At 35.7% G+C, this 25,202-nt stretch overlaps 3 protein-coding genes across 5 annotated transcripts in view; all 3 read right to left on the minus strand.

Moving 5' to 3' along the window:
- hecw1b (HECT, C2 and WW domain containing E3 ubiquitin protein ligase 1b) overlaps window positions 1–7,221 on the minus strand; it is a 44,470-nt gene extending 37,249 nt beyond the window's left edge. For all 3 annotated transcript variants that reach the window (XM_039677327.2, XM_089131490.1, XM_089131489.1), the window contains exon 1: window positions 7,019–7,221. In XM_039677327.2, the coding sequence (XP_039533261.2) occupies window positions 7,019–7,063 (45 nt within the window). In that variant the 5' untranslated portion in view covers window positions 7,064–7,221. The remainder of the gene's footprint in view (window positions 1–7,018) is intronic.
- A 2,287-nt stretch (window positions 7,222–9,508) lies between these two features.
- Window positions 9,509–11,040, minus strand: ccr12a (chemokine (C-C motif) receptor 12a). The gene is made up of 2 exons (XM_039677329.2): window positions 10,953–11,040; window positions 9,509–10,621 (listed from the first exon to the last, which is right to left on the minus strand). The coding sequence occupies exons 1-2, from the start codon at window positions 11,013–11,015 to the stop codon at window positions 9,530–9,532; spliced, it is 1,155 nt and encodes a 384-aa protein (XP_039533263.1). The 5' UTR covers window positions 11,016–11,040; the 3' UTR covers window positions 9,509–9,529.
- Window positions 11,041–11,230: 190 nt separating this feature from the next.
- The window catches only part of LOC120481977 (uncharacterized), a 36,870-nt gene continuing 22,898 nt past the window's right edge, over window positions 11,231–25,202 (minus strand). The window contains 13 exon segments of the mRNA XM_089131495.1: window positions 11,231–12,798; window positions 13,822–13,899; window positions 13,993–14,184; window positions 16,391–16,445; window positions 16,521–16,667; window positions 16,928–16,960; window positions 17,929–17,958; window positions 18,362–18,392; window positions 19,689–19,760; window positions 20,561–20,614; window positions 20,783–20,836; window positions 22,732–22,785; window positions 23,307–23,351. Of these exon segments, the coding sequence (XP_088987621.1) occupies window positions 12,608–12,798; window positions 13,822–13,899; window positions 13,993–14,184; window positions 16,391–16,445; window positions 16,521–16,667; window positions 16,928–16,960; window positions 17,929–17,958; window positions 18,362–18,392; window positions 19,689–19,760; window positions 20,561–20,614; window positions 20,783–20,836; window positions 22,732–22,785; window positions 23,307–23,351 (1,036 nt within the window). The 3' untranslated portion in view covers window positions 11,231–12,607.

Here is a 25,202-nt window from a genome sequence, read left to right on the forward strand (position 1 = left end):
TGTGGTGGTAATATGTACATTTTAGGTGCTAATATGTCCATTTTAGGAGGTAATATGTAAATTTTAGGTCCCGATATGTACATTTTAGATGGTAATATGTACAATTTAGGTGGTAATGTGTACATTTTAGGTGCTAATGTACCACTAAGGTACCAATATGCAGCCTTTGGGTAAAAAAGTGTACCTTTTAAAAAGGTACAGCCCCAGTAACAGCTTTTGTACCTTTTTTTCTAAGAGTGGTGGGACACTCGCATACAGTACATGTGTAACATCGAACACAAGCGGCACGGCTTACACTTCTCTATGGGACGCCAAAATGGTTTTCTGTGCAGCAGGGATGAGTCAGAGTGGTAAACTCATCAATCCAACAAGTGCCTAGTCAATTGGTGAGGTCAACTAGAGATTTTAACTACAGATCCTGGTTATGTTTTATGACAAAAAGAAAGTTAAAGAAAATACGACAGGGTTTAAAGTTTAAAACCAACAACATAAAATTATTTTAAAAAATGGATGTGTGAGTAAATACTGTATAACTGTGTAACTTGATAACTTTAAAGGATTGGTTCACCTAAAAATGAAAAAAATTCTGTTATTAATTATTCACCCTCCTGTCATTCCAAACCCGGAAGACTTTCGTTCATTTAAAGAATATTAATCTCCAATGCGTGTTCACGAGAGCACCACGACACATGCGTGTTGACACGAGAGCAGACGTTGCTGTGTGAACATGTGTTGGAGATTAAATTTTGTAAATTAAGTGACAAATTATGTTTTTTTGCGCAAAGTAGTCGATTCACTTCATAAAATTGAGGTTAAGCCACTGGAGTCACATGGATTACTTTAATGATGTCTTTACTACCTTTCTGGGGCTTGAAAGTGGTAGTTGCATAGCTGTCAATGGAGTGACAGAAAGCTCAGATTTCATGATCAGAAAGATCAATTGTGTTCTGAAGATGAACGAAAGTCTTACAGGTTTGGAACGACATGAGGGTGAGAAACTGAAGAGAGAATTTTAATTTTGGGGTGAAAACCCTTTAACACAGTACTAAATGATGTGTCAGATTTCATGTCTTTTAATATCTTTAGGTAAAAACACTTACATTTGTATCTCCACAAACCACAAATTCAGTTTTTTTATACAGAATAGGCTACACTGTAAAAAAAAAAAAATTCATAACCCAAAACAGGACAATGGCACTATATCATCTGATATCAGATAGGCCCATTTAAAGGGATAGTTCACCCCAAAATGAAAATTCTGTCAGTATTTACTCACCCTCATGTTGTTTTAACCCCGTAAGACCTTCGTTCATCTTCGGAACACAAATTAAGATATTTAAGATATTAAGATCGCTCCTGCATACAGTCCATAGGCTTCTTGAGGGACTGGCTCTTGCTGTCCCCGAAAAGTCATTAAAGACATCGTTAAAATAGTCCAAGTGACTACAGGGGCTCAATCTTAAGTTTATCAAACGACGAGAACACTTTTGTGCGCAAAAAAACAACAAAAATAACGACTTTATTTCAACTATTCACTTCCTTCTCCATGAGCCTGTAGTCAGTTAACGTAGTGTGATTGCGTAGAGCTACGTCACACGTAGGCTCACTATTGGCCGATGCTGGTCATGTGTGTGTGATGCGTGTGACGTACAATAACAGAAGCTAACGCTATTAAACTAGTAACCTGACTCGCGCAGAGGGAGAAATAAACGAATAGTTGAAATAAAGTCGTTATTTTTGTTGTTTTTTGCGCACAAAAGTGTTCTCGTCGTTTGATAAACTTAAGATTGAGCCCCTGTAGTCACTTGGACTATTTTAACGATGTCTTTAATGACTTTTCGAGGACAGCAAGAGCCAGTCCCTCAAGAAGCCTATGGACTGTATGCAGGAGCGATCTTAATATCTTAAATATCTTAATTTGTGTTCCGAAGATGAACGAAGGTCTTACGGGGTTGGAACAACATGAGGGTGAGTAAATACTGACAGAATTTTCATTTTTGGGTGAACTATCCCTTTAATGTCACTACATTTAAATTATATCATTTGACAAACTAACTGAAATAACAATTTTATTAATTTTATTTTTTTATTCACTAATATTTGAAAGAAGTCTCTTGCTCACCTAGGCTGCATTTATTTGATTAAAAAACAGTAAAAGTGATAATAGTATTATTACAATTCAAAAATAAATAACTTGTTTGTTTATGTTATTTATTACGAAAAAAAATATATAACAAAATATATAAACCTATACAAAAATATATATTTGTCAAAATATGAATGTGTGGTGAGTAAATATGGTATAACAGAGTAATTCAATAACTTGGTATAGGCTTTAACTGCAACATAATACATGATGTGTCAGGTTTCTTGTCTTTCAATGACTTTTGGAAAAGAAATAAAACAAATTTTCCTCCACAGAACGCACATGTAGAATATTTCTTACAACATTATGCTGCTATAAAAAATAAAAGGAACACAATCACAGAGTTGAGTCATGTTTTTTAGGCAGGTGCAGATGAAGTCATCTCGAGTGGTACAATGATCTGCAGTGTTTGTCGCAATAATAAAGAAAAAACAACTCAAATGTATCAGTTATTATTGCAACCCTGGTGTGCAGTCACAGCATAAGCCGAGTCTTCACTTCCTCCTCCTCACCATCCCAGTTTGCATGAAGCCTGCAGGAACTCACACAACATGAACTCGAAGCTCCAGTTAAACAGCATAAAACTGCACTGTAGACAAGACTAATCCACACAAAAGGATACCCATGCAGCAAATCCAATTTTACCCACAATCATCAGCCATTTCTACTTCCTTAATTCGACTGAGGTAATCTGGCTAATTTAGAAGACAGATAATGCTTAAAAAAAAAGTGTCTAGAATTCAGAGCAGGAAACTGAACGAGTGAAAAATGATATTTAAGACTGCACCAAAGAAAAACAGTTCAGAAAAATATAACCTGTAGTCCAACACATTGAGCTGAGCTATGATGGAAAATATAAACATCTGTCTGCTGTTATGCAAGCTCTAAATAGCAAAATCGACAGCACTTGTGGCTTATTGCAGTTTATCTAAAAAATGTACAATACTGTTAAAATGATCATTATTTTAACAGTAAAAGACTGTAAAAATGCTACTGTTAATTGGTTAACAGAAAGTTTCCTTCTATATAAAATGGTGCATTTAATGTAATTTTACAGTAAAATACAGTTCAATTTACAGTTTTTGGAAGTGAAAAAGAACAAGTCATTGTATAATTTACAGTGAAAAAAATGTAAATTGACATTCCCACAATTCCCTGCGAGACACTTCACATTTAATGTATTTTAACTTAGTTTTTTTCTAATCAGTTACGTACTGTTACATTTAATGTTGTTAAATTAATGCTTACTGCATTTATCAATTTTCAACATGTTACCATGATGTAGGGCTGAATTGAATTTTAATCACGATCACGATTTTGGCTTCCCACGATCAAATTTGCGTGATCGAGCGATATTTAAAATGCGTCGTTCCGTTCACAGAACGCTCCGTTTTAAAGGTTTTTTTCTTTTGCAAAGTCAATCTAGCGCACCGTAAACCCAACGAATCTTTTTCCACGTCAATTCGTTCGTTGAATGAACCAAATGACATTTTGATGAACGAGTTCGAACAGAAGAGTCACAAGCGTGCCTCAAAGAACAGAGCAAGGCGAGCATTTGAGCTTATAAAACTTAAACTTTGTTATATATTTATTAAATGAGCGATCGTTTTGCTTTATGAGACCCTTATTTATCATCTGAAATCGTTTAAAGTCCTTTGAACAGTTTGCACTGAAACTGTCTTTTGGACCTTGAATCATTTGGTTCCCTCTGAAATCCATTATATGGTGAAAAATCCTGGAATGTTTTCATCAAAAACCTTAATTTATTTTCGACTGAATAACTATCAGTACTTTATTTTTATGTTGACTAGCGAAAGATTGTCTGGAAATGCATGTATATGAAAAGGGATGTGAATTCATGCTGAGGTCACCACAGGCCAGAAGGCCATAGGGGTCACAACCGATCGCAGCAAAGCAATATCATTAGCAGACCTCCAGCGATGCGGACACACGTGATCCTCTTAAAGGTTAATGAAAGGGCGGATAACAATAGAAGCTTTTTTTATTTATAAAGAGGTCATTTCTTTGTTCCGTTTTATTGATGGAAAACAGTAAATTCAGATGCTGATCGAATCATTGTGACATGACAAAACAAAATGAATCTTCCACTGAACAAATATGTGTTTACAAAATGAAAGGAATGCACCTTGCAATCACACTGACACAGATTAATTAATTATAATCATTAAGGCCCCGAGGGCCAGACTCCGTTCAATCCCACTGTGAGTGTCTGCGTGTCGCGCAGGATGAGATGCATTAGCTCGAGCCGTGCCAAAATTAAACCTGAGAATCTTAATGTACTTACATAACGGAGCGTGAAGGCCTACGGGAGCGAGATATTTCGCCCCAGAATACAGAGATCAAGCCACAATTCTGTTACCAAGAAGATCTGAAGTATGTAATCTCCTGTGACTCTATCATGGCACAGAACATCATGGCAGTAAATCCACAAACATCTTGGAGGTTCACATTTAGTTTTAATAGCATACTAACATGCTACTATTTTTGCATCTCAGTTAGATTACAGTTTACCAAGAGCATTCTGGCATTACTGTTGTATAATATTGTTGGCTCTATGTAAAAACTTGTTGTGCCGCTTTGAACAAAATCATGTAAATGCAATTATGCAAATCCGCATGCATTAAATGCCTGGATGCATTTAATTAACATTTGCCAAAATGTGCAGTATGCAACCAAACAACACTGTGTGTGATACTCAATGTAACAAATGAACCAGAACTAATATCAGTCAAAAAAGGAATATAAATGCAAAATAATCATATTTATTTCTGAGATCATAACTGGATGCCTCTAACTAATTGTATTAAAAATGCAATGTGACATCATTTAGCCTACTAAATCGATAGTTCACACAAAGATGAAAGTTCTGTCATCATTTTTGGGTGAACTATCCCTTTAGTATAGACTACTAAATTCACGTAGGCCTATATAATAGGGAAGTATGTGTCATGCCATAATAATAATGCATGATGTTTTACATATTATTTTTAATGATATGCATGTATAAATATTAGGCTGTGCAAAGATTAATTGCGATTAATCAAATGCAAAATAAAAGTTTGTGTTTACGTAATATATTTGTGTGCTGTGTATAATTATTTTACACACATGCATGTATATATTTAAGAAAATGTGTTATTATTCATATCTAAAATATGTATATTTATATATAATATAGATTATGTTTATATATACAGTATATATATATATATATATATATATATAGTATTTATGTACAAATAATTATTTAATATATACATGCATATGCATTTATACATACAAAAAAAATATTCACAGCATACACACATATATTATGTAAACACAAACTTTTATTTGGGATGCGATTAATCGCAATTAATCTTTGCACAGCCCTATTATATACTGTATATATATATATATATATATATATATATACAGTATATTGTTGGAGTATTCTACTGTAAATATAACAAAAATAAAATAAAAATGTTTTATGGGTAAAAAAAAGCAAAAGCAAAAAATTCTTCTTAGAAAAGCTCTACATTGTTACATAAATTAAAATATTTTCATTGCAATCTATCAGACATACTAATGGAAATAATACATGGTGAAATTACATAATCGCTCTGCTCTGGGATACCCTCTGGGAACTCATCTACGGTAAACATCATGTATAAATAAAAAACTTATGAAGTCAGTTCACTCAATAACATCCACGTCATCATGTGAAGGTCGTTTAACAGGAAGCACTTCCTGCTTGCAAAGGAACAAGGCCTTTTTTCCGTTCCTTGATGCTGATTTGACAGCAGATCAATAGACTGCTGGTCTCAGGTGAATCAGGACTAATCTACCCCATCTCTGCTCCTTGCCTAAGCTCGTAACAACCCCTGAGTAATGAACACACGTCCCCAACTAAACATGGACAACCATGCTTATCATCAACCACCACAGATATCAGCTTTTAACTCCATTATTGTGTTATTTGTTTATTTATTACTCATATAAGGCATCATTATTATTTTGATGAGTTTCACTTGAATGTTATTTGAAGTAAGAAAATTACTTTTTATGTGGATATTTAAGTGCTATACAATACAGCCATGAAATATATTATATAATTTTAAATGATTATCGATCTATGACTGTCTGATTTCATCTTAACCTTATTTACATCCATTACATTGGGGTTTATGTGCAAGAAACATTTTAGTATCAGGTGTAGTTTAGATTAGATTGTATTAAGATGTGAATTATTCAGTGACAAATGGGGATATTTTAATTTTTATTTTTGTAAAATTTGACCTAAAATATATATTTTTTTAAATTTAGTTTAGGGGATATTTTAATGACACTTTTTTAATGAGTTCAATTAAACCATCAAAATTATATATATCAAATATATAAATATAACAAATCCCTATATTCACAAAATTTGGAAAGCTTCATTTCGTTATCACAAATTGAACAATTGCCTCCAGTCCAAGCACAACCATACAATACATGCTTACAAAATCTTTAACACTATTTACAACAATAACTGAATAAAGGGTGGGTTTAAGGTCAAGTGTCGAGTGCAGGGTTCAGGAAAGATGATGCTCATCTCATCTGGGCCAAATACACACGCACGTGCACGCAAAAGGACGCGCGCACCACACAAAGACGCGCGAGGCCGCGACTGATGTTGAACATAAACTGATAAAAGGCCACGCTAAATAAAACCAAACAGCTTTTAAAACAGCATCATATCGCAGAGCACTACAATACTGAAGCCCAGTGACTGTTATCGTGCTGTCACCCACTGCCTCTCGCCACAGACATCTCAAAACACGCCTGACTATCGGGAACATTAGTGTGTAATACACTAACACTCACCTGGGTCAGTATCACCTGCCGGTGAATCATCACCTTTTCGTTCATACGGCCATTATCCGTCCCATGTTTACCCGCACAACAGCCGTCCTTTCCTTACATTTGCCCTGTTTGCTAAGCTAACGTTACCTCAGGAGATGCTACATCCTCTTTCCTGGGTACCAGGAGCCTGTAACCAATGGAAACGCTCCGTCAGATTGATTTCTGTTTTTTGTTCCTCCAGTTATGACCGTGGTTACGTCATCCACCCCACCCGCGCACGTACGCACGCGCTTCCCGCACTGAGACTGGACGCTGACTGGATGTCTGGATAGTGACTGGCTGCTGATTGGTCGTCCCTATTGTGACGAATGTGATTGGATGAATGTATGGTTGTGCTCGGGTGTGATTGGATGTAATTGCTCTCATAGGCCGGTCTTTGCTCACTTATTATGGCCGAAGTGTTCAAGTGGGTGTGAAGACTGCAAGTGTGTGTACAAATTTTGATTATCAGATGGCACTTATAGTGTTGGAGGACTAGATTTTTTTTGCTGAAATGTGATTTTGAGGTTTCCAAATTGCCAATTAAGCTTTCACAATTCCACAAACAGACTCTGTAGGCTACTATTGGAAATTGATATTCACCCAAAATGTTTCACCACATTGTTCCACATTGTGGAATAAAACAACCATTAGGCTACAATAAATAGAAAGACAGTATTCAAAAAAAAAGTGGTATGGGAAAAATTATCTACATGCTGTTGATCTTTTAGATGACACAGGTCTAATTATTCAACATAATGCATTCATGGTGAAATTTGAGGTAAAATGTTCCTTTAGAGAAGAACTCTTACATATTCAAGTTAAACTGCCCGAATCAAGTAAATATTGGAGACAAAATGATAATCAAACCCTTGAAGAATTCTATAAATCCATGTATGAGTCTCTTTCCTTTTAAATTGGGATTTAAACCTGTATTCATTTATTTTATTTATTTATTTTTCCTTGCACCCCTCTATAAAAGTTAACAAATGTTGTTTTGTTGTTGTTATTGTATGTAATATATACACACATGGACATTTAGGATGGAGATATTTTTGGAAAAGTGTATATTTGTAATTGGCATTTGATTGTTCCCTATATGTTTTTGTAAATTAATATTGTTAAAAAAAATAAAAAATAAAAACACTTATAGTGTTGCATAAATGCAAGTGTTTAGCTTTATTTTGATTTTAAATGCTTTGCATTTTACAATAAATTTCTAAATGTCTGTTCAGAAGTCCCTATGTAATGGAAGACACAATTTAAAACTGTGGTGCTTTTAATGAAGTGAAAAGCTGTACAAAATACTTGTTTGGTAAGGTCTGGTGGATTTATTTTACCTTTAAAGCAACTGAACGATTCACACTGACTAAAAAACAATGCATATAACACACATTATTTCATAAAAGACAACCACAATCAAAAAGATTATTAAGAATATTTATTATCATACATTAAAATGAGATGTATATTACAGAACCAAAAGAACACATTGCAGAGACTGAGTTCATGCTCAAAATGCAGATCAGAACAGGATATATTTAGATGTTGACAGGACAGGAAGTTTGCTCATTTCTGAGAACTTTAAAGGGTTGTGAGTTTCATATCAGGTCACCAAATAGATCGACAAATTCCTGTCACTAATATTTTATATCTTTGCTCAGGTTACACCAGCAGCAATATCTAACTATTTACTACTAACAGTATAACTATTTACAACAATATATTCCACACAAAACAATATAACTCCTTAAAGAATAGAATGTAGTAAAGAGATATATCTAGCAAAAAAACACATAGATTAGGTCTAACGAACAATAGCCTATGTTGCAATGATGCTCTTTCATCACAGAAGCCATTGATAAGGTTTTTTTGTGTGCGTTTTGTTTAATTAAGCAATACTTGTGAATTAATATTTATCTGTATAGACAGTAAAAAATGTAAGTTATTATTAATAATAAGTATAGTATTAAATGCCTATTCGTCATTAAATGAGAAATTATTGGAAACATGTATGTCATCAAAGAGATATGAAGGAATATTTACATATGTACATTAAATGAACTGTAAAATCTGACAATATTTCAATTGTTTTTTACATGTTTATCAATACTTTTGCTCTGATGGAGCTCATTAAAAATACACTCTTCATCATGCATTAAATGAGAAATTATTGAAACATTTTTTTTTTTACTTTTTTATGTCACCAAATAGATATTTATGAAGGAATATTTACATATGTACATCAAACAAACCGTAAAATATGACAACATTTCACTTGTTTTTAAATTTTCATCAATACTTTTGCTTCATCTGGTAAAATTGATGGAGCTCATTAGACATGCACTATTAATTAATATCCGTTAAATTAGAAATTATTGATCATATATTTTCTTACAGTCAAACATTGCATCTTGGATGTTTTTTCTTTCTCTTGGCGCTCTAATTTGTGTCCTCTTAACAACAAATTCACGAACAAAACGCAATGAACGATCAGTAACTAGTGGTTGGGCTCCTGATTGAAGTGGTTTTACTACTTGGCATTGACATCAAGGCATTGTTCTTCAAACAAGGCATGCGCTTGGACAGAATCTTCAGAAAATGGCTTTGAAACTTCTTCCCCAAAAAGGTATAAAAAACAGGGCTGATGCAGCAGTACAGGTAGGCAAAGTTACGTGTTATGTACAGAGCATAGTCGAGGGCTTCCGAGCAATTGTCCGGGTCTACAGATGACGTCTTGATGGCTTTTAACAGAATGACCACATTGTAAGGCGTCCAGCAGATGAAGAAGGTGAAGACGATGACAAAGATGAGTTTGACTGCCCTGCACTTCTCCACCATGCGTGTGGACATGATCCTGATGGAGATGCGGATGTAGCAGTACAGGACGATGGCCAGAGGCACTAGGAAGAAAAGAAGAACCTGCTGATAATAGCCAAACAGCTCCCACTTTGTGAGGATATTCTGGTGGTAACCAGTCACTTCGCACAGCAAACCATTTGAACCATCCATCACATCATATAGAACTATATCCTTTATACTAGCAAATACACTGAGCGCCCAGACAGCGGCGGCCGATCCGAACGCGTACTTTTTTCTCCTCCTATGGGCTGCAGAGATGGCGTGGACCACCGCAAGGTAGCGGTCGAAAGTCATGAGAGTGAGGAAGAGGATGGAGCTGTTGAAGCCGATGCTGTAACAACTTCCAACCAACTTGCAAAGGCCTTTGCCAAAGATCCATTCTGACTTGTGGTAGACCGCCCAAAAGGGAAGGCTGGAGGCGAAGACCAGGTCCGAGATGACTAGGTTGAGCAAGAATATGTTGGTGACCGTGCTGAGCTTCTCGTATTTGAAGATGATGTACAGCACCAGTCCGTTCCCCACCAAGCTCAGCAAGAAGTTGGTGTAGTAGAAGACTGGGAGAAATGCTGCGCCAAACTGGATGACATTGCCTTTATTGCATAAAGGAACCTCTCCGATTACTCCGTACCCTGGCGATAGGGTACTGTTGTCATTGAAAAAATCGTAAATGTAATCTTCAGCATACTCAGCCATTGTTGTGTGTCTGGTGCCTAAGGTCAGATTCTGTTGGATTAAAATCAGTACTGAGTTAATAAAGAAATTCTGTTGAGGTGAGGTTCATTCTGAGCATCAAATGAAGAGTTCAGATGCAAAAGCCTCTAAGTGCCATTTGAAATTTTCTTCTAAAATGATCGTTTTTATCAAGCTTGTAGCCTATATTTAAGTTCAGTGATTTCACTTAAATGGCAATGAAGATTACCTATTAATTGTCATTTAAGTGAAATTACTGAACTTAAATATACAAGCTTGATAAAAATGGTCATTTTAGAAGAAAATTTCAAATGGCATTTAGAGGCTTTTGCATCTGAACTCTTCAAATATTGGTTTCACTCACCTGTGCCTTTGGTAAAAAAGTGTGTGAAACAGTCTGCAGCTGTGGTGGAACTGATGCAAACATGTTGTGGCTTCACTAGAAGTCAGCGCACATCCTAAACGAGGAACTTAAACAGAGCCTTTAAATAAGATAGAGCACCTCGTCAGCACTACGCAAAACCGCTTTCACCACCACTATTTTTGGTCAAATGTCAATGATTGAATTTTTTTTTTTTTTTTTTGAGAAGTGAAAAGAGTGACAAGTTAAATGATTAAGAATGAAACAATTTAATTCCACATTTATTGTAAAATGAGTTGATAAATTCAGTAAAAACGTGACAAGACTAAAACCTTACGTGCATAAAAAAAAACGTGAACAGGGAACATTAAATAATAAATAGATGTTAATAGGCTTTATGCACAGCCGCACTACTTCCTGAACTTCAGCCCGCTCCTTGTTTCCCGTCTGCCATTATTGAATTAACTGATTAATCCAGGTGTGTCTGATTATTGTTGCCGTGACTACTGTGGTGAGGCACACCTGAATTAATCAGTTTGACAGGACAGGACACAAGGAGCTGGCTGAAGTTCAGGAAGTTGTGCAGATAGACGTGCCAAAACTACACTATTAAGAGTACTGCTAAATTCTACAAGACATGTTCAAAATATCAAACAATTAAAGTATAATTAAATAATAAAAAAAATGTTGTAACAGTAAAATTTTCCTACTGCATATAAACGTACAAATAGCCCCAACAAGTATTACATTTTAACTTAAGCGTTCAATGTATAGCCCGTAGAAAATGCTTCACATCCTGTACAGAGGTAGCTTGGCTAGGGCAGTGCAGGTGATACAGTATAGTCATTTTTTCTTTATAGGAACAGTTTACCCAAAAACAAAAAACTGAATTTTAAATAAAATTGATCACAGGAAACGTGAGAATGACGTAAGTGTACAGTACACGCATATGCATGGTGTTTAAAAGCATTTTCCCTGAATAAAAATGTATTTTTTACACTGTTTCTCGCACAAAGACATGGAATATACTGCATGAGTTGTACTGACCACTTTTATGGTGCTAGTTGTGTCAATTATTGAAAATTATTGTGTTTTGTGGCCTTATTTTAGAAACTTTCATTTTTAGTTTTTTCAATAACCATGCATAAACAATATTCTCTCAAAAATACAAACACATACATGTTGCTCACATATTATGGTAGCCCTGTTTGTGCTAAATAGAGTGTAATTTCACCTGTGCCATTAATGTTTATAAGCAACTGAAAAAAGTACAAATGTCAGGGCATGTCAGAACATCTCAAGGACCCCAAATATACCTTGAAACCCCAGGGGGTTAAAAGCATTTTCCCTGAATAAAGATTTAATTTTTACACTGTTTCTTGCACAAAGGCTTCAAAAGACATGGAATATAATGTATGAGTTGTACTGACCACTATGGTGCTAGTTGTGTCAATTATCAAAAATGAGAATTCATTCAAATTAAAGATTTGACCACATTCAAGATTCTCAGACAGGAAAACTTGTAACATATTTAAAGTCAAGATCATGGCATCGTTCTTCAGAGGTTATGCGTTCTTGAGGTCAATGCTGAGCACCAGAAATGTTCATCTGAGAGAGAAAAGACTGTACAGAATCAGTAAGATCCCATTGTGCTGATGCTAAAAGTTAGGTCCTTTTCTAAATGGATCGTCCCGGAAGCCATAGGCTTGATAGCAAGAGGACAGGTCACAAATCCCCATGGATCCTGGGGGCCCACGTTTGCCTGGGGTGCCCGGAGTGCCAGGTTTCCCTGGTGGACCAGAAGCCCCGGGATATCCCTCACCAGCATCCCCACGCGGGCCCTGCAGACCTGTGGAGGAGAAAGTTAATTAAAGGGATACTCCACTTTTTTTGGAAATAGGCTAATTTTACAACTCCCCCAAAATTTACAGTTTTCGAATCCTTTCAGACGATTTTCTGATATTTAGAAGAATATCATTAACCAGAACGTTTCTGGTCCCATTGACTTCCATGGTATATATTTTTTCCTATTATGGAAGTCAATGGGACCAGAAACTGTCTGGCTACTGATATTCTTCTAAATATCAGAAAATCGGATTGGATGGATTCGAAAATGGCCAAACTCAACTGTTTAACTCTGAGGGAGTTGTAAAATGAGTCTATTTCCAAAAGAGTGGAGTATCCCTTTAAGGTCGTGCTTACAAAGACAAAAAAAAAATATTATTATTATTATCATGCACGAGTATGATATAGACAGGGTTTAAAGGGATACTTCACCTCTGGAAAGATGAACGTTTATTTAAAATGGGTCATTTATGTAGAAGAAATGTGAAATTATTTTTGAATTTGGAGCTTTCTAGACTGAGAAAAGCCAGAAAATGTATGACTTATGTGTATGAAAGACAACGACTCCCAGAATGCACTTGCTTCACTGCCCTAGGAGGCCACGTACTGCGCATAATTTTAATAATTCCCAAGGATTTTGTGCTCACACCTAAAGTGAACTCAGTACACAAAAGTTATTTTTCACTTCTTATTCAAAAACACAAAATCATGCCAAAATGCCGGACTTGGTGAGCAATTACATAAACAAAGTCAATTAGGTTATAAGTAAACGTAAAAATTTGAGAAGGAAAACGCATGTGTAACAGAATAATGGATCAGATCAGTCAGGTCTTAAAGTGCTAGCAGCCTAATACACCTGCTGCCCAATAATGAGATAATATGAAAATATCTATATGGCAGTTTTTCCACATGGAATCGATGTTAAAATTGTGGCCAGTGAAAATGCTGAGTGGCTAGTAACTTAGGAAAAGTGGCTGGTGAGCAAAAAAGTTAATATCAAGCCCTGGATATAGACATTTGTTTTTACCTGCAGGGCCAGGAGGACCTGGCAACCCGATCTCCCCTTGTCCTTTAGCACCTTTCATTCCCATTGGGCCAATATCACCTGTAAGAATAACATTTGAGCAGAATTTTCCCTTTAGTAAAGTCACTTTATAATCAGTAAATAAACGTCAAAACAGCTTGATATAACTCTCACCTTTCAGCCCTTCAGGTCCCCTCCTCCCTGGAGGTCCTGGGTAGCCTGGAGACCCTGCCATGCCGGGATACCCTGGGGGTCCAGAGGGGCCTGTTGGGCCTGGAGGACCTGGATCACCTTGTGGTCCTTGTTTGGTTTCACAGTGCTGGCAATTTGTTTGGCCCATGATCTGCAGGAGCTGTGGCAGCTGGCCTTATGAAGGAACACATAAAGCAGTTCTTCTCATGCAAAACATTTTGATATAATATTGAGTAGCTACTCAATGCTTAAATTGGATTTTCTAATATAACAGACTATCATACACATCAGCGCTACGTATTTGGAACCCCTAAAAGGTTCTATACACTCTTTAAAAAAGCGTTTCTCTGGGTATATATAGAACACTGGGGTTCCATACTTAGCCAATAGAACCTTTTACCAAAAAAAAATGGTTCTATATAGAACCATTTTGGAGTTCCATATATGAAGCGGGGAATGGAACCATTTCTTCTAAAAGTGTATAATGCTGTTCAGTGTTTTTTATGGCTCTCTCGAAAACGGCTGAGTTTTACTATCAAACATTTTTGTATAACAATGCATAACTCAAACTGAACATTTTACACTGTCCCTGGCAACCATTTCCTACATATCTGTGCTAGTTTCACGTCTTTCATTCTCTAATAATAAATTATTCATGCATTTATTCATTCGCCAAATAGCGTGCAATGAGAAAGATAATGTACAATTGCTTTACACTGTTATTATTTTGCAATCTGGCTGTCCATTGTCCCTTACTATATGTACATGCAACAAGCGTAATCACTGTGGACTCCACAGACTTTTAAAAAGAGTATGGTGAAGTCTGTGACAGTCTCGCCAACATTACAAATAGCGTTGGTCTCCCTCAACACATATTTCTCAACTGTTTATAGTTTTTCTTTTTAACAGAGAACTGAAAGTTGCATCACTGCTCCAACCACTTTAGATGTCTGATCAAGAGGCAAGCGTACTCTCTTCTATACGCGCACTCTCTTATCACAGAGTTATCATAGAGTCAAATGCCATTCTTCAGGAGTTTCTTTAGGTGCATCCCAATTCGCATACCTGTGCACTATTCTTTGTTTTGTAGTATAAATAGTGTAAATTCCAAAAGTTAAAAGTGTGCTTTAAATATCCAGGTGATGTACTTAATTAAAGGGATACTTCCCTCTGGAAAGATGAATGTGTATTTAAAATGGGTCATTTATGTAGAAGAAATGTGAAATTATTTTTGAATTTGGAGCTTTCTAGAATGAGAAAAGCCAGAAATTGTATTTTTGGCTTATGTGGATGAAAAACAACAATTCCCAGAATGCACTTGCTTCGCTGCCCTATGAGGCCACGCCTACCGGTAACAGAGCGCAAGTAGTTAAACAACAAGTCTAGGCTACTAGTGATGAGTCTGACTGAAAATGTGTTTCGAGATCGCCCAAAATGTCCGGGATTCGGCTTTTGCGTTCTCCAGTCGCCATTCATCATGTTTACTGTGGCGAGCGGGACGAGTGAGGGCCGCGGGAGAACGGCGCGAGGCCGGTTGCGTGATTACCAATGAGAGACACCTGTGAGATGCACCGGTCTCGTATCTCTCACGGAGGAGCGGGAATTTTCTTAGCAATGTTAAAACACACATCAACCGATCACTTGTTTAGCGTTCATGTAAACACTACATTCAGATTCACCAATCGCAAAGAATTCAGTTAGACTGAAACAAAAGCTGTGCATGGAAACAATGAATGGCGACTGCAGAAAGCAAAAGCTGAATCCCAACATTGACGGGCGAAAATACTACAGGTTTTCTACTAATATAAAGCTTAATGCTAAATCCTGAAGTATCCCTTTAAGTGAGGAATGTCGGACACTTCGTTCACTCAACCTTTTGTAGAGGAGTGGGAGGGACTATAAGACTCAGATGTTCAATGGCTAAAAACCTTATAAAATTGGTATATGTTTGAGTACATAATGCATAGCATACAAGTACATAGTGTAAACTGCATTATTTGGAAACAACTTTTGTCTTTTCTTCCAAAACAAATTTAGCTGACAAGTAAAATGCACATTAAGACATAGAGACATCTCAATACTAGTCACAAGTCACTGACACGATTCTAAGGTGTCACTATGGTGTTTTTTTTAGCACTTTTTTGTTTTCTAGTGATAGTTTCTTGGTAAGTGTAAGAAGTATGAGTTATATGACTAAATCTAATACTTACGGTTAAGGGTTTGTTCAAATTCTAACCAAAAGTATGAGCAATAGTATTAGTAATGGTTGCATAAGCATATTGTTGTGTAAAAATTAATTTGTCTTAACCTCACAAAATGCATTTGCCATTGAAACGAGACAAAAGACTCATAATTCTTAACAGTTTCAACCAAAACTTACTTTGTAGCACAGAAGCACAAATCTTCATCAGCTGGTCTTCTGAAGGGGGCTTGCCCTGTAACACGGTGTGTCATATTTGAACCATCAAAATCATGCATATTTCATAAATTCTCATAAGCATCACACTCACTGGTTTCCCTGGGTAACCTGGAACTCCTGGTTGCCCTGGTAACCCATCTAGACCTGGAAAGCCTTGAGATCCATGTGGACCTGATGGACCCACATCTCCCTTTTTCCCATCAGCCCCTCTGCTCCCAGGATCCCCGGCTACACCTGGCTGAGAGGGAATGGGGAGAACAATTCAGAATGAATTCAGAAGTATCATAAAAAAATCCTTCAATTTTTGTGCACATTGGTTTATTTGAGTTATGAAGTGTTTTAAATTGCGATGGAAACATGATTTTTGGGTTCAAAACATTGAAGGTTTTATTAGTGCCTTGCTAGGAAACTGAGAGACATTCATATTCTGACTCATCAGGAAATAGTCGTGAGACATTATCAACAGTAGTTATGTTTTATGAGTAGTTAGTCACGTACCTCTCCTTTGTTCCCTTTCAGACCCGATTCACCCTGTTGAGAATGACAGAGGTACATCATACACACATTAGGCGCTGTTCAGTTGATTTGCATTTATATGTGCAGACGTTTTATAAAGAAATTTAATTTCAAAACATTTAGATATTTACATGTATACATTTTTTTATGTATATATAAAAAAATATGCTCACCAAGGCCGTATTTATTTGATCTAAATACAGTATTAGAAGTATTTACTGTATAAGTATACAGTATTTCTTTCAGAAAAAATTAGCTGATTTGATGCTCAAGAAACATTTCTTAATATTATCAATACTGAAAACGCTTGTGGAAACCAAGATTAGACTTGTTTAGGATGTTTTAATGAATTGAAAGTTCATAAGAACAACCTTTATTTAAAATAGAAATGTTACATTATAAATGCCATTATTTTCACTTGAACAAATTAATATGTCCTTGCTGAATAAAAGTATTCATTTAAAAAAAATAGAAAGAAAGAAAGAAAAAGTTCAATCATAAACTTTTGAACAGTACTGTGTATAATGTTTTTTTTTTTCATTACACATTAGGTCACATTAGTTAATGTATAATAACTAACATGAACTTACAATGAGCAATAATTGTTTTGAGTATTTAATAATCTTTGTTGTAAAGTGCACATTTTCCAATGCAAAGCTCATTGTCAGGATACTAATGTGTTCCCAGAGCATTGCTATATGGTTTCTATTTGTTTTTGGTGCATTGTTATGAGGTTGCATGGGTCTTCTGGATGGTCGCTAAGCTCAAATCAAAAGAGTCTCTATGACACTTGGATTCTTCCTTCAAAACAAGTGTGTGGGATGTTTTCCTTTCCATTGCACAAGCAATGTGGGGTGAGCTGTGTGTCAAAGTTTATAACGTAGGTTTTACGAAATTGTTCATAACCAGAAGAACACTTGTATTGGCATTAGCAACACCACTAATAAAGCATAAAGACAGTTACGTACATGTTTTCCAGCGACTCCAGGTTCTCCCTGGTTTCCTTTCTCGCCCTAGAATGAGAGATTTAATTAGCCTATTATAATCAAAATATTGAAATTGTTCTAACAAAGATGTTCAGTGTCATGGCAAAAGGCCAGAAAACATTACAGTTGGTCTTAATTTCTGCAACCAATTTGCTTTGTTTTGCTAGTAACCATCATGATTTTTCTCATCCACAAGATAATCAATAACATGTTATTTGTTCAATCATTTTGACTGAATATACTGAATAAAAATGTGTGTGGATGTGCGTGCGAGTGTTCAGTAGGTTGTAATTCCTGTTAGAAAAAAAAATTGACACTTTTTTTTTTTACTTCCTCTTCTCTCTCTCTCTAAACATGTTTCTTTTCCACAGTCGGTGTGAAATGAAATGTCAGAGATGTCAGTTATCACTGAGCAGTCACAGTACCTGACTTCCCCTCGGTCCAGATGATCCTGAATCACCCTGCAAAAGTAATCAAGCATATTAGATACCTTGAACAGTGCTAAACATGCGAACAGTGATAATATAATCAAATTTAAAAAGCCGGTTCATGACGCCTTTAATAATAAATACTGCAATACTCCATCAAAAAAACAAGAATTGTCTATTTTGATTATTTTAGAATCATTCCCACTGCAAAAGATGCCTAGGCGAATTCAATAAAAGTGGAGAAAGTTTTAAAGCGCCACCACGAAAATAGAGCGGGTTAAAGATGTGAGTGAGAATTTGAAAATGTCTAGAAATGACTAATGTGATATTGTTCATTGAATCGAGTTTCTTTTTCACACTGTTAAAGGTGGGAAGAGGGGAAAAGTCAACAGTCTGAGTGATTTTTGTGATGTCAAATTTCACATTTAAGTCAGTGACCATGAAATCGGTGGTTGAGGAGATTCCCCTCTCTATGTGAAGCGCTTTGAGTGTCTAGAAAAGCGCTATATAAATGTAATAAATTATTATTATATTATTATAAATCATTCGGTCTAATTTGTAAATGCATTTTATAGATTTTTTGGTGTGAATGATTCATCCATGTATGTTTATTTATTTATTTTTTTAATGATTTGACCTTGCCATTTTTTTATCCCAATGTTATGAATCTTCCGGTTAAAATAAGAGACTTCTCTCAGTTGACTGTTGCGGTTTTGCTATTGATCTCAAAATCCAATCAAGAATCAATGCATACAACCAAACCCCTACCCTATATTTTTTCTTTTTTGATAATCTGTGACACTTGGATGTATGTTACAGTACAAAAGAAAATATATTTTGCTACTTTGTTTCATTTACGACTTTATAAATTCCAAGCATTACATTATTTTTATTAGTAATTATAGTAATTATTTAGTAATTATAATACTAGGTCAACAGCTAAACTTTTACTTAAGATTCCAAATTTCCATACAGAGTTAGGCAGATCAGCCTTTTCTAATTATGCACCTTATGCTCCTTTGTTTTTTTTTTTTTGTTTTTTTATCTTGACCAGGACTCCCTGGTAGAAGAGATATTATAACTCAATGGGACCTTCCTGGCAAAATAAAATAAAAAAATAAAAAAAATAAAAAAAATAAAATTTTATTATTGAATAAAATAACATGAAAACCAATCGGTGATAGATAATTACTAATTGTAATGCAACCTATAAGTCCATCATGGTAAGGACTTCTGTATTAGAGCATCTGACAACAGTCCCCGTCTAAAGCAAGGCAGATGTTAATTCAGGTTAGGGTTGTCACTGTCAAAGAGTAAAGACGAACGTACCTTATGACCTTTGAACCCTGGCAGACCTCTAATTCCAGGGGGACCTTGAATGCCGTACTCTCCGTCTGAACCCTGTGGATACACACATACAACTTTATAAGATTAATAACTTGTGCATTACTGCTATACTTAATAGCAGGTATTATTTAGTTAGTTTATCTTTGTGAATAAATGAATAAACGGGACACTGAACCCCACTGGCTATTTGCAAAGTCTTTGAAATCAAATTTAAGACCTGCTCAAATAAAATTAATACAATATGTCCTTTCAGAACAAACCCTTTAAAACAATAAAGACATGTAATAAACAGATTATTGTGCAGATCTGTGCAGTTTAATCTATATATTGAATTAATTTGCTTTCGTTCCTAACTTCCTGTGACAGGGCAGCCCATAATGGCATTAGGCCAGATTGCAATTTTTCATTCTCCAAATTTATGACCTCTTCAAATTATAATTAGGACCTTTGTTATACTATTTATGATATTTTCCATGGCCCTAAATTTGATCAAACTCAATTTAAGACATTCTAAGACTTTTTCAGGGATAGAAACTTCCCAATTTTCAGTCCGTTTTTCACATCTATTGTATATAGTGCACAATATAGACAACTTTTTTTTTTTACTCATTTTTGGGTGAACTATCACTTTAAAACTTCGCTCTTTTGCTTAATGTGGATTGAATGCATTGAACTGAAAATTGCACCCATTTCACACCCTGCAAAATGCATTTGATGGTGGCTTAATAAAGCATCTGCAACTCAAAGTTATTTCCTGAAGCTGTCTGTGAAAGAGGCAGGTATGTGACCAAAGGAGATGATATCGCACAATCAGACCTTTATGTGTGGAAATCCCCCTCCCCTAGCTCACTCACTTTTGTTCCAGGTACACCAGGGAGCCCATCCTGTCCGCGAGAGCCAGAAATCCCCTGTCAACAAACAAGAGTTTCAATAAAATGTTATATAACAGGTATGATCAAGTGATCAAGACATAGGTAAAGTGATGTTTAAAAGTGATATAAAAAATCTTTTGATAAATGAAATGTGTCATTGCTAAATAAAACATTTTTTTTTTTTTAAATTTTACGATGAATTACCTTAGGACCAGGACGACCTTCTATGCCAGGTGGGCCAGCTGGGCCTGGGGGTCCCTAAAATTAAAGATATTTTTGCAATAAGCAGCAAATATCAGTAATTCAATGTGCGCCTTGAGACAAAACATATTGGTTGAGTTACAAATCAGTTAAAACAGCTCAAACTTGCATTTTAGGCTTAAAGGGGTCCTATTATGCCCTTTTATGAAGTCTTGATTTTGTTTTTTGAGGGTGTGCTATAATATAGAATATTTAAAAAACGCATTATTTTACATTTATAAACTCATCTCTCCCCAGTCTGTCCCGAACTCCTCGTTTTCAATGAAGGAAATACGAAATGTGCTGTGATTGGTTAGCTGGCCCAGTGTGTTGTGATTGGCAGCGCTTAGCGCCTGTTCGTGATATGTCCCGCCCCTTCTTAACTTGCAAGCTCTACTCAAGATGTAAATATTAATGATGTCAATTTAAAACCAATTCGAGCCTGATTCAGACCCTGACAATGTTAACAAACTAGAGGATGCTGAACGGACTTCATGTACGGACTTTGCAGGCGCAGATTTCACAGGACGTTTAACAAAAATAATTTGTTAAATTACAGTGACAATGAATGAAGAACTCTCTGTTTGTAAATAGTCTATTGATATATTAACAATGCAGCCTAACCTACACTACAATATATTGAATTAACTATAAACTAATACTTTGCAAATGATTTGTAAGTAGCCAAATTCATTACTGTATACAGTATTATTATAAAGTGTTACCATATTTTTTAATGTAAAGTGTGCAGTTTTTGTTCAAATGTCTTCGCCCATGGCAAAACAATTTGCAGAAACAGCAATAAAGTCATTCGTAGATACATTTCTCCAAAGGTTGAAACACCGTGGTACAAACCAAAGCATTCTGTCTGGAAATATTAACCAATGACGTGGGTTTGGGGCACATTTCACCTTTAAAAAATAAATCATTTACAACTGTTGTTGGAAACTAGACTTCAAACATTTTGTGAAAAGTGCACCAAACGTGGCACCACAGATCTAGGGTGTTCTGGGTGGTTGGCGAGGTTTTGCTTTGTGGTTGGTGGTGTTGTGAGTGGGCTGTTACAGTAGGTGGTTACAAAAGAGCACTGCTCCACAAAAACTCTATTATATTCTGGTTCCCAGATATGGTTTGAGTCCCTCCTTTAAAGTAAAAGTATGAATGATTTTGTTTAGGAACATTTATGTTGGACATTTTGCTTAAAAGTAGAGGCCTTAATGAGGAAACTAAAAGGAGTAGTTCACTTTAAAAAAAACCTTTTGCTGATAATTTACTCACCCCCATGTCATCCAAGATGTCCACGTCTTTCTTTCTTCAGTCGAAAAGAAATTAAGGTTTTTGATGAAAACATTCCAGGATTTTCTCCATATAATGGACTTCAATGGGAACCAAACGGTTCAAGGTCCAAATGAGAGTTTCAGTGCAGCTTCAAAGGGCTTTAAATGACACCAGACGATCTTATCTAGGACCCTTCGAGTCATGACTGGAAAAAAGATTTGTTCATTTTGATGAACGAGTTTGAACAGGAGAGAACAGAGCAAGGCGAGCATTTGTGCTTATAAAACTTAAACCTTTCCAGTTATTTTTTAAATGAGCGATCGTTTCACTAGATAAGACCCTTATTCATCGTCTGGTGTCGTTTAAAGCCCTTTGAAGCTGCACTGAAACTCTCATTTGGACCTTGAGCCGTTTGGTTCCCAATGAAGTCCATTATATGGAGAAAAATCCTGGAATGTTTTCATCAAAAACCTTAATTTCTTTTCGACTGAAGAAAGAAAGACATGGACATCTTGGATGACATGGGGGTGAGTAAATTATCAGCAATAGTTTTTTTTTTTTTAAAGTAACTACTCCTGCATCAAGCTAGCTAATTGCATTAAATAAAACATCAATCTGTTGAAATGATGCGATACCTGCTGTCCTGTTGGTCCAGTAAAGCCTGCTGGTCCTGGCATGCCTCGCTCACCCTGTCAAAATAATTTGTTATACAACAGCACAAAAGCTATGACAAAATCAGCACTGTCAAAATATCATTCAAAAGTTTGGCTTTTAAGTCTTTATGTTTTTAAGTCTATTATGCTCACCAAGGCAGCATTTATTCAAGCAAAAATCCGTATTTTCTATTTGAATATATTTAAAAAATAACGTATTGCTGTGATGCAAAACTGAATTTTTTAGCATCATTACATGACCCTTTATAAATCATTCTGATATGCTGATATTAAGAACCATTTGTTATTATTATTATCATAACGTAAACAGTTGCGTTGGATGCATAGAAAGTCCAAAAGTACAACATTTATTTGAAACAGAAATAACATTATAAACGTCTTCACTGTCACTTCTGGTCAATTTAATGCATCCTTGCTGAATACATTTTTTAATTTCTTTAAAAAAAAACAGATTTTTTTTTTTAAATAATGAATAGCTTTTAAGTAAATTTAATAGTAAGTTTTAGACTTTAATTATGATTAATCTGGGTTCTTACTTGAGGTCCAGCAGGGCCAATCTCTCCAGGAAGCCCCCGTATCCCCTAAATACAAAAAAGCAGTAATGTGTCATGAGTAGAGTATGGTTTTAGCAGTAGTCCTACAGTTTTGCATCCCATGAGCCCTTTTCCATCTGTGCAAATTTGTTAATGACTGAAATACACAATTATGGATCTACTCTGAAATGGAAGTATTTTCTTCAGTATTTGTGACGTACATCAGAGTGAAATGGCTTCTCGAACAAGACTGAGCTTGATTTTGTCCATGGGGAATTGATTGGATTGTTCCACCAGTACCACTGAATTATAAACATTATTACAAGCCTACCACTTTGAATCGAGCTAAGGCAAGCAGATACAGTAGTTTTGAACACTGGGCTGGCTATGTATAAACGGCTATGTTATGCTTGCTTAAAATTTTATTTTGGATCATTTTTAACCCAAAATTTACAGACTGCAGCTTTAAATATTATGAATGAAAAAAAAAATAATGATGTGCATGGTTAAATCATGTGTAATAAATACTGCAATATTCCATAAAAAAAAATTAGATAAGTCAATTTGGGTATCATGGTGATTTTAACATGCTGGCAGCAGTTTTTACTACCACTATTGCATGCTTACTGCAGTGTTCCCTTTCTGTCTCAATGCCAAAGCACATTGTAACCCATACAATGTACTGGCAAGCACATGTTCTTCCATTAGAACGCTTTATATAAGTGTTTTATAACGAAAGATAAAAGCATATCACCACACCTATAACCAGCCACAGCTGATTCATCCCGTTTCCTGATTTCAGGAATCTCAGAATGTTGTACATTTTTCTTTCAAATGAGCCAGTTTGCATGGCTATAAACAGGAAGCAGGCCAAAACTGTTCAATCAAACAGCAAAATTTCCACATAGAAAAAAGGATACAAAAGCTGTCATTGGGGCTGTACCTTTTCAAAAGGTAAACTTTTGTCCATTTCAGGTGTTAATATGTACAATTTAGGTGCTAATAAGTACATTTTAGGTGATAATATGCACATTTTAGGTGCATTTTAGGTGTTAATATGTACATTTTTAGGTGGTAATATGTACATTTTAGGTGCTAATATGTACATTTTAGGTGCTAATAAGCACATTATAGGTGCTAATATGCTCATTATAGGTGTTAATATGTACATTTTAGGTGTTAATATGTATATTTTAGGTGCTAATAACTAATAAGTACATTTTAGGTGCTAATATGTAAATTTTAGGTGCTAATATGTACATTTTAGGTGTTAATATGTACATTTTAGGTGCATTTTAGGTGCTAATGTACCACTAAGGTTCCAATATGCAGCCTTTGGATACAAAAGTGTATCTTTTGAAAAGGTACAGCCCCAGTGACAGCTTTTGTACCTTTTTTCTGAGAGTGATAGTGCATGTGGCAGCAGACATGAAAAACAGTGCAGAGAAAGACAGATAGAAAGACGACGAGACAGAGGTCGTGGCCGTGCTGAAAGACTGCTGACGTCTACAGCATTTATTGACATTAATAAATTGGTTACTACTAGTAACACCTCTGTCTCCACCTGCTGTGGACATGATTCAGCCAAATAAAACGGTTCAGGAAAGAAAGAAAAAGAAGTCAGAACATTCAGAGGTTCGCCACAACCTCAGGAAGAGGGAGGGGTGTATTAACTGTTAAATCACATGACACAGTTTCCATACAGCTACTCTTAGCATCTGGGCTTGGAAACGGGCAGAACTGTGAGCTTGCCAAAACATTTCCTCAAAAGGGAGAACTTACTATATGAATATATCAAACTAAGCCAAGGATATCGAAATGTTTACATTGAGGCCTAAACCACATCACTTCAAGTCATTGGCTGAAATTAGACTTCAGGTTAGCCTTGGATTGAAACCA

This window comes from Pimephales promelas, chromosome 5 (genome assembly GCF_988280905.1).
Source record: "Pimephales promelas chromosome 5, fPimPro1.hap1.1, whole genome shotgun sequence".
NCBI lineage: Eukaryota > Metazoa > Chordata > Actinopteri > Cypriniformes > Leuciscidae > Pimephales > Pimephales promelas.

Bases quoted from the DNA above. Each gene is read 5' to 3' on its own strand.
- ccr12a (XM_039677329.2), bottom strand. From the start codon at position 11,015: ATGTTTGCATCAGTTCCACCACAGCTGCAGACTGTTTCACACACTTTT. The intron at 10,622-10,952 runs GTGAGTGAAACC...TTAATCCAACAG, and splicing joins CTTTTTTACCAAAGGCACAG to AATCTGACCTTAGGCACCAG.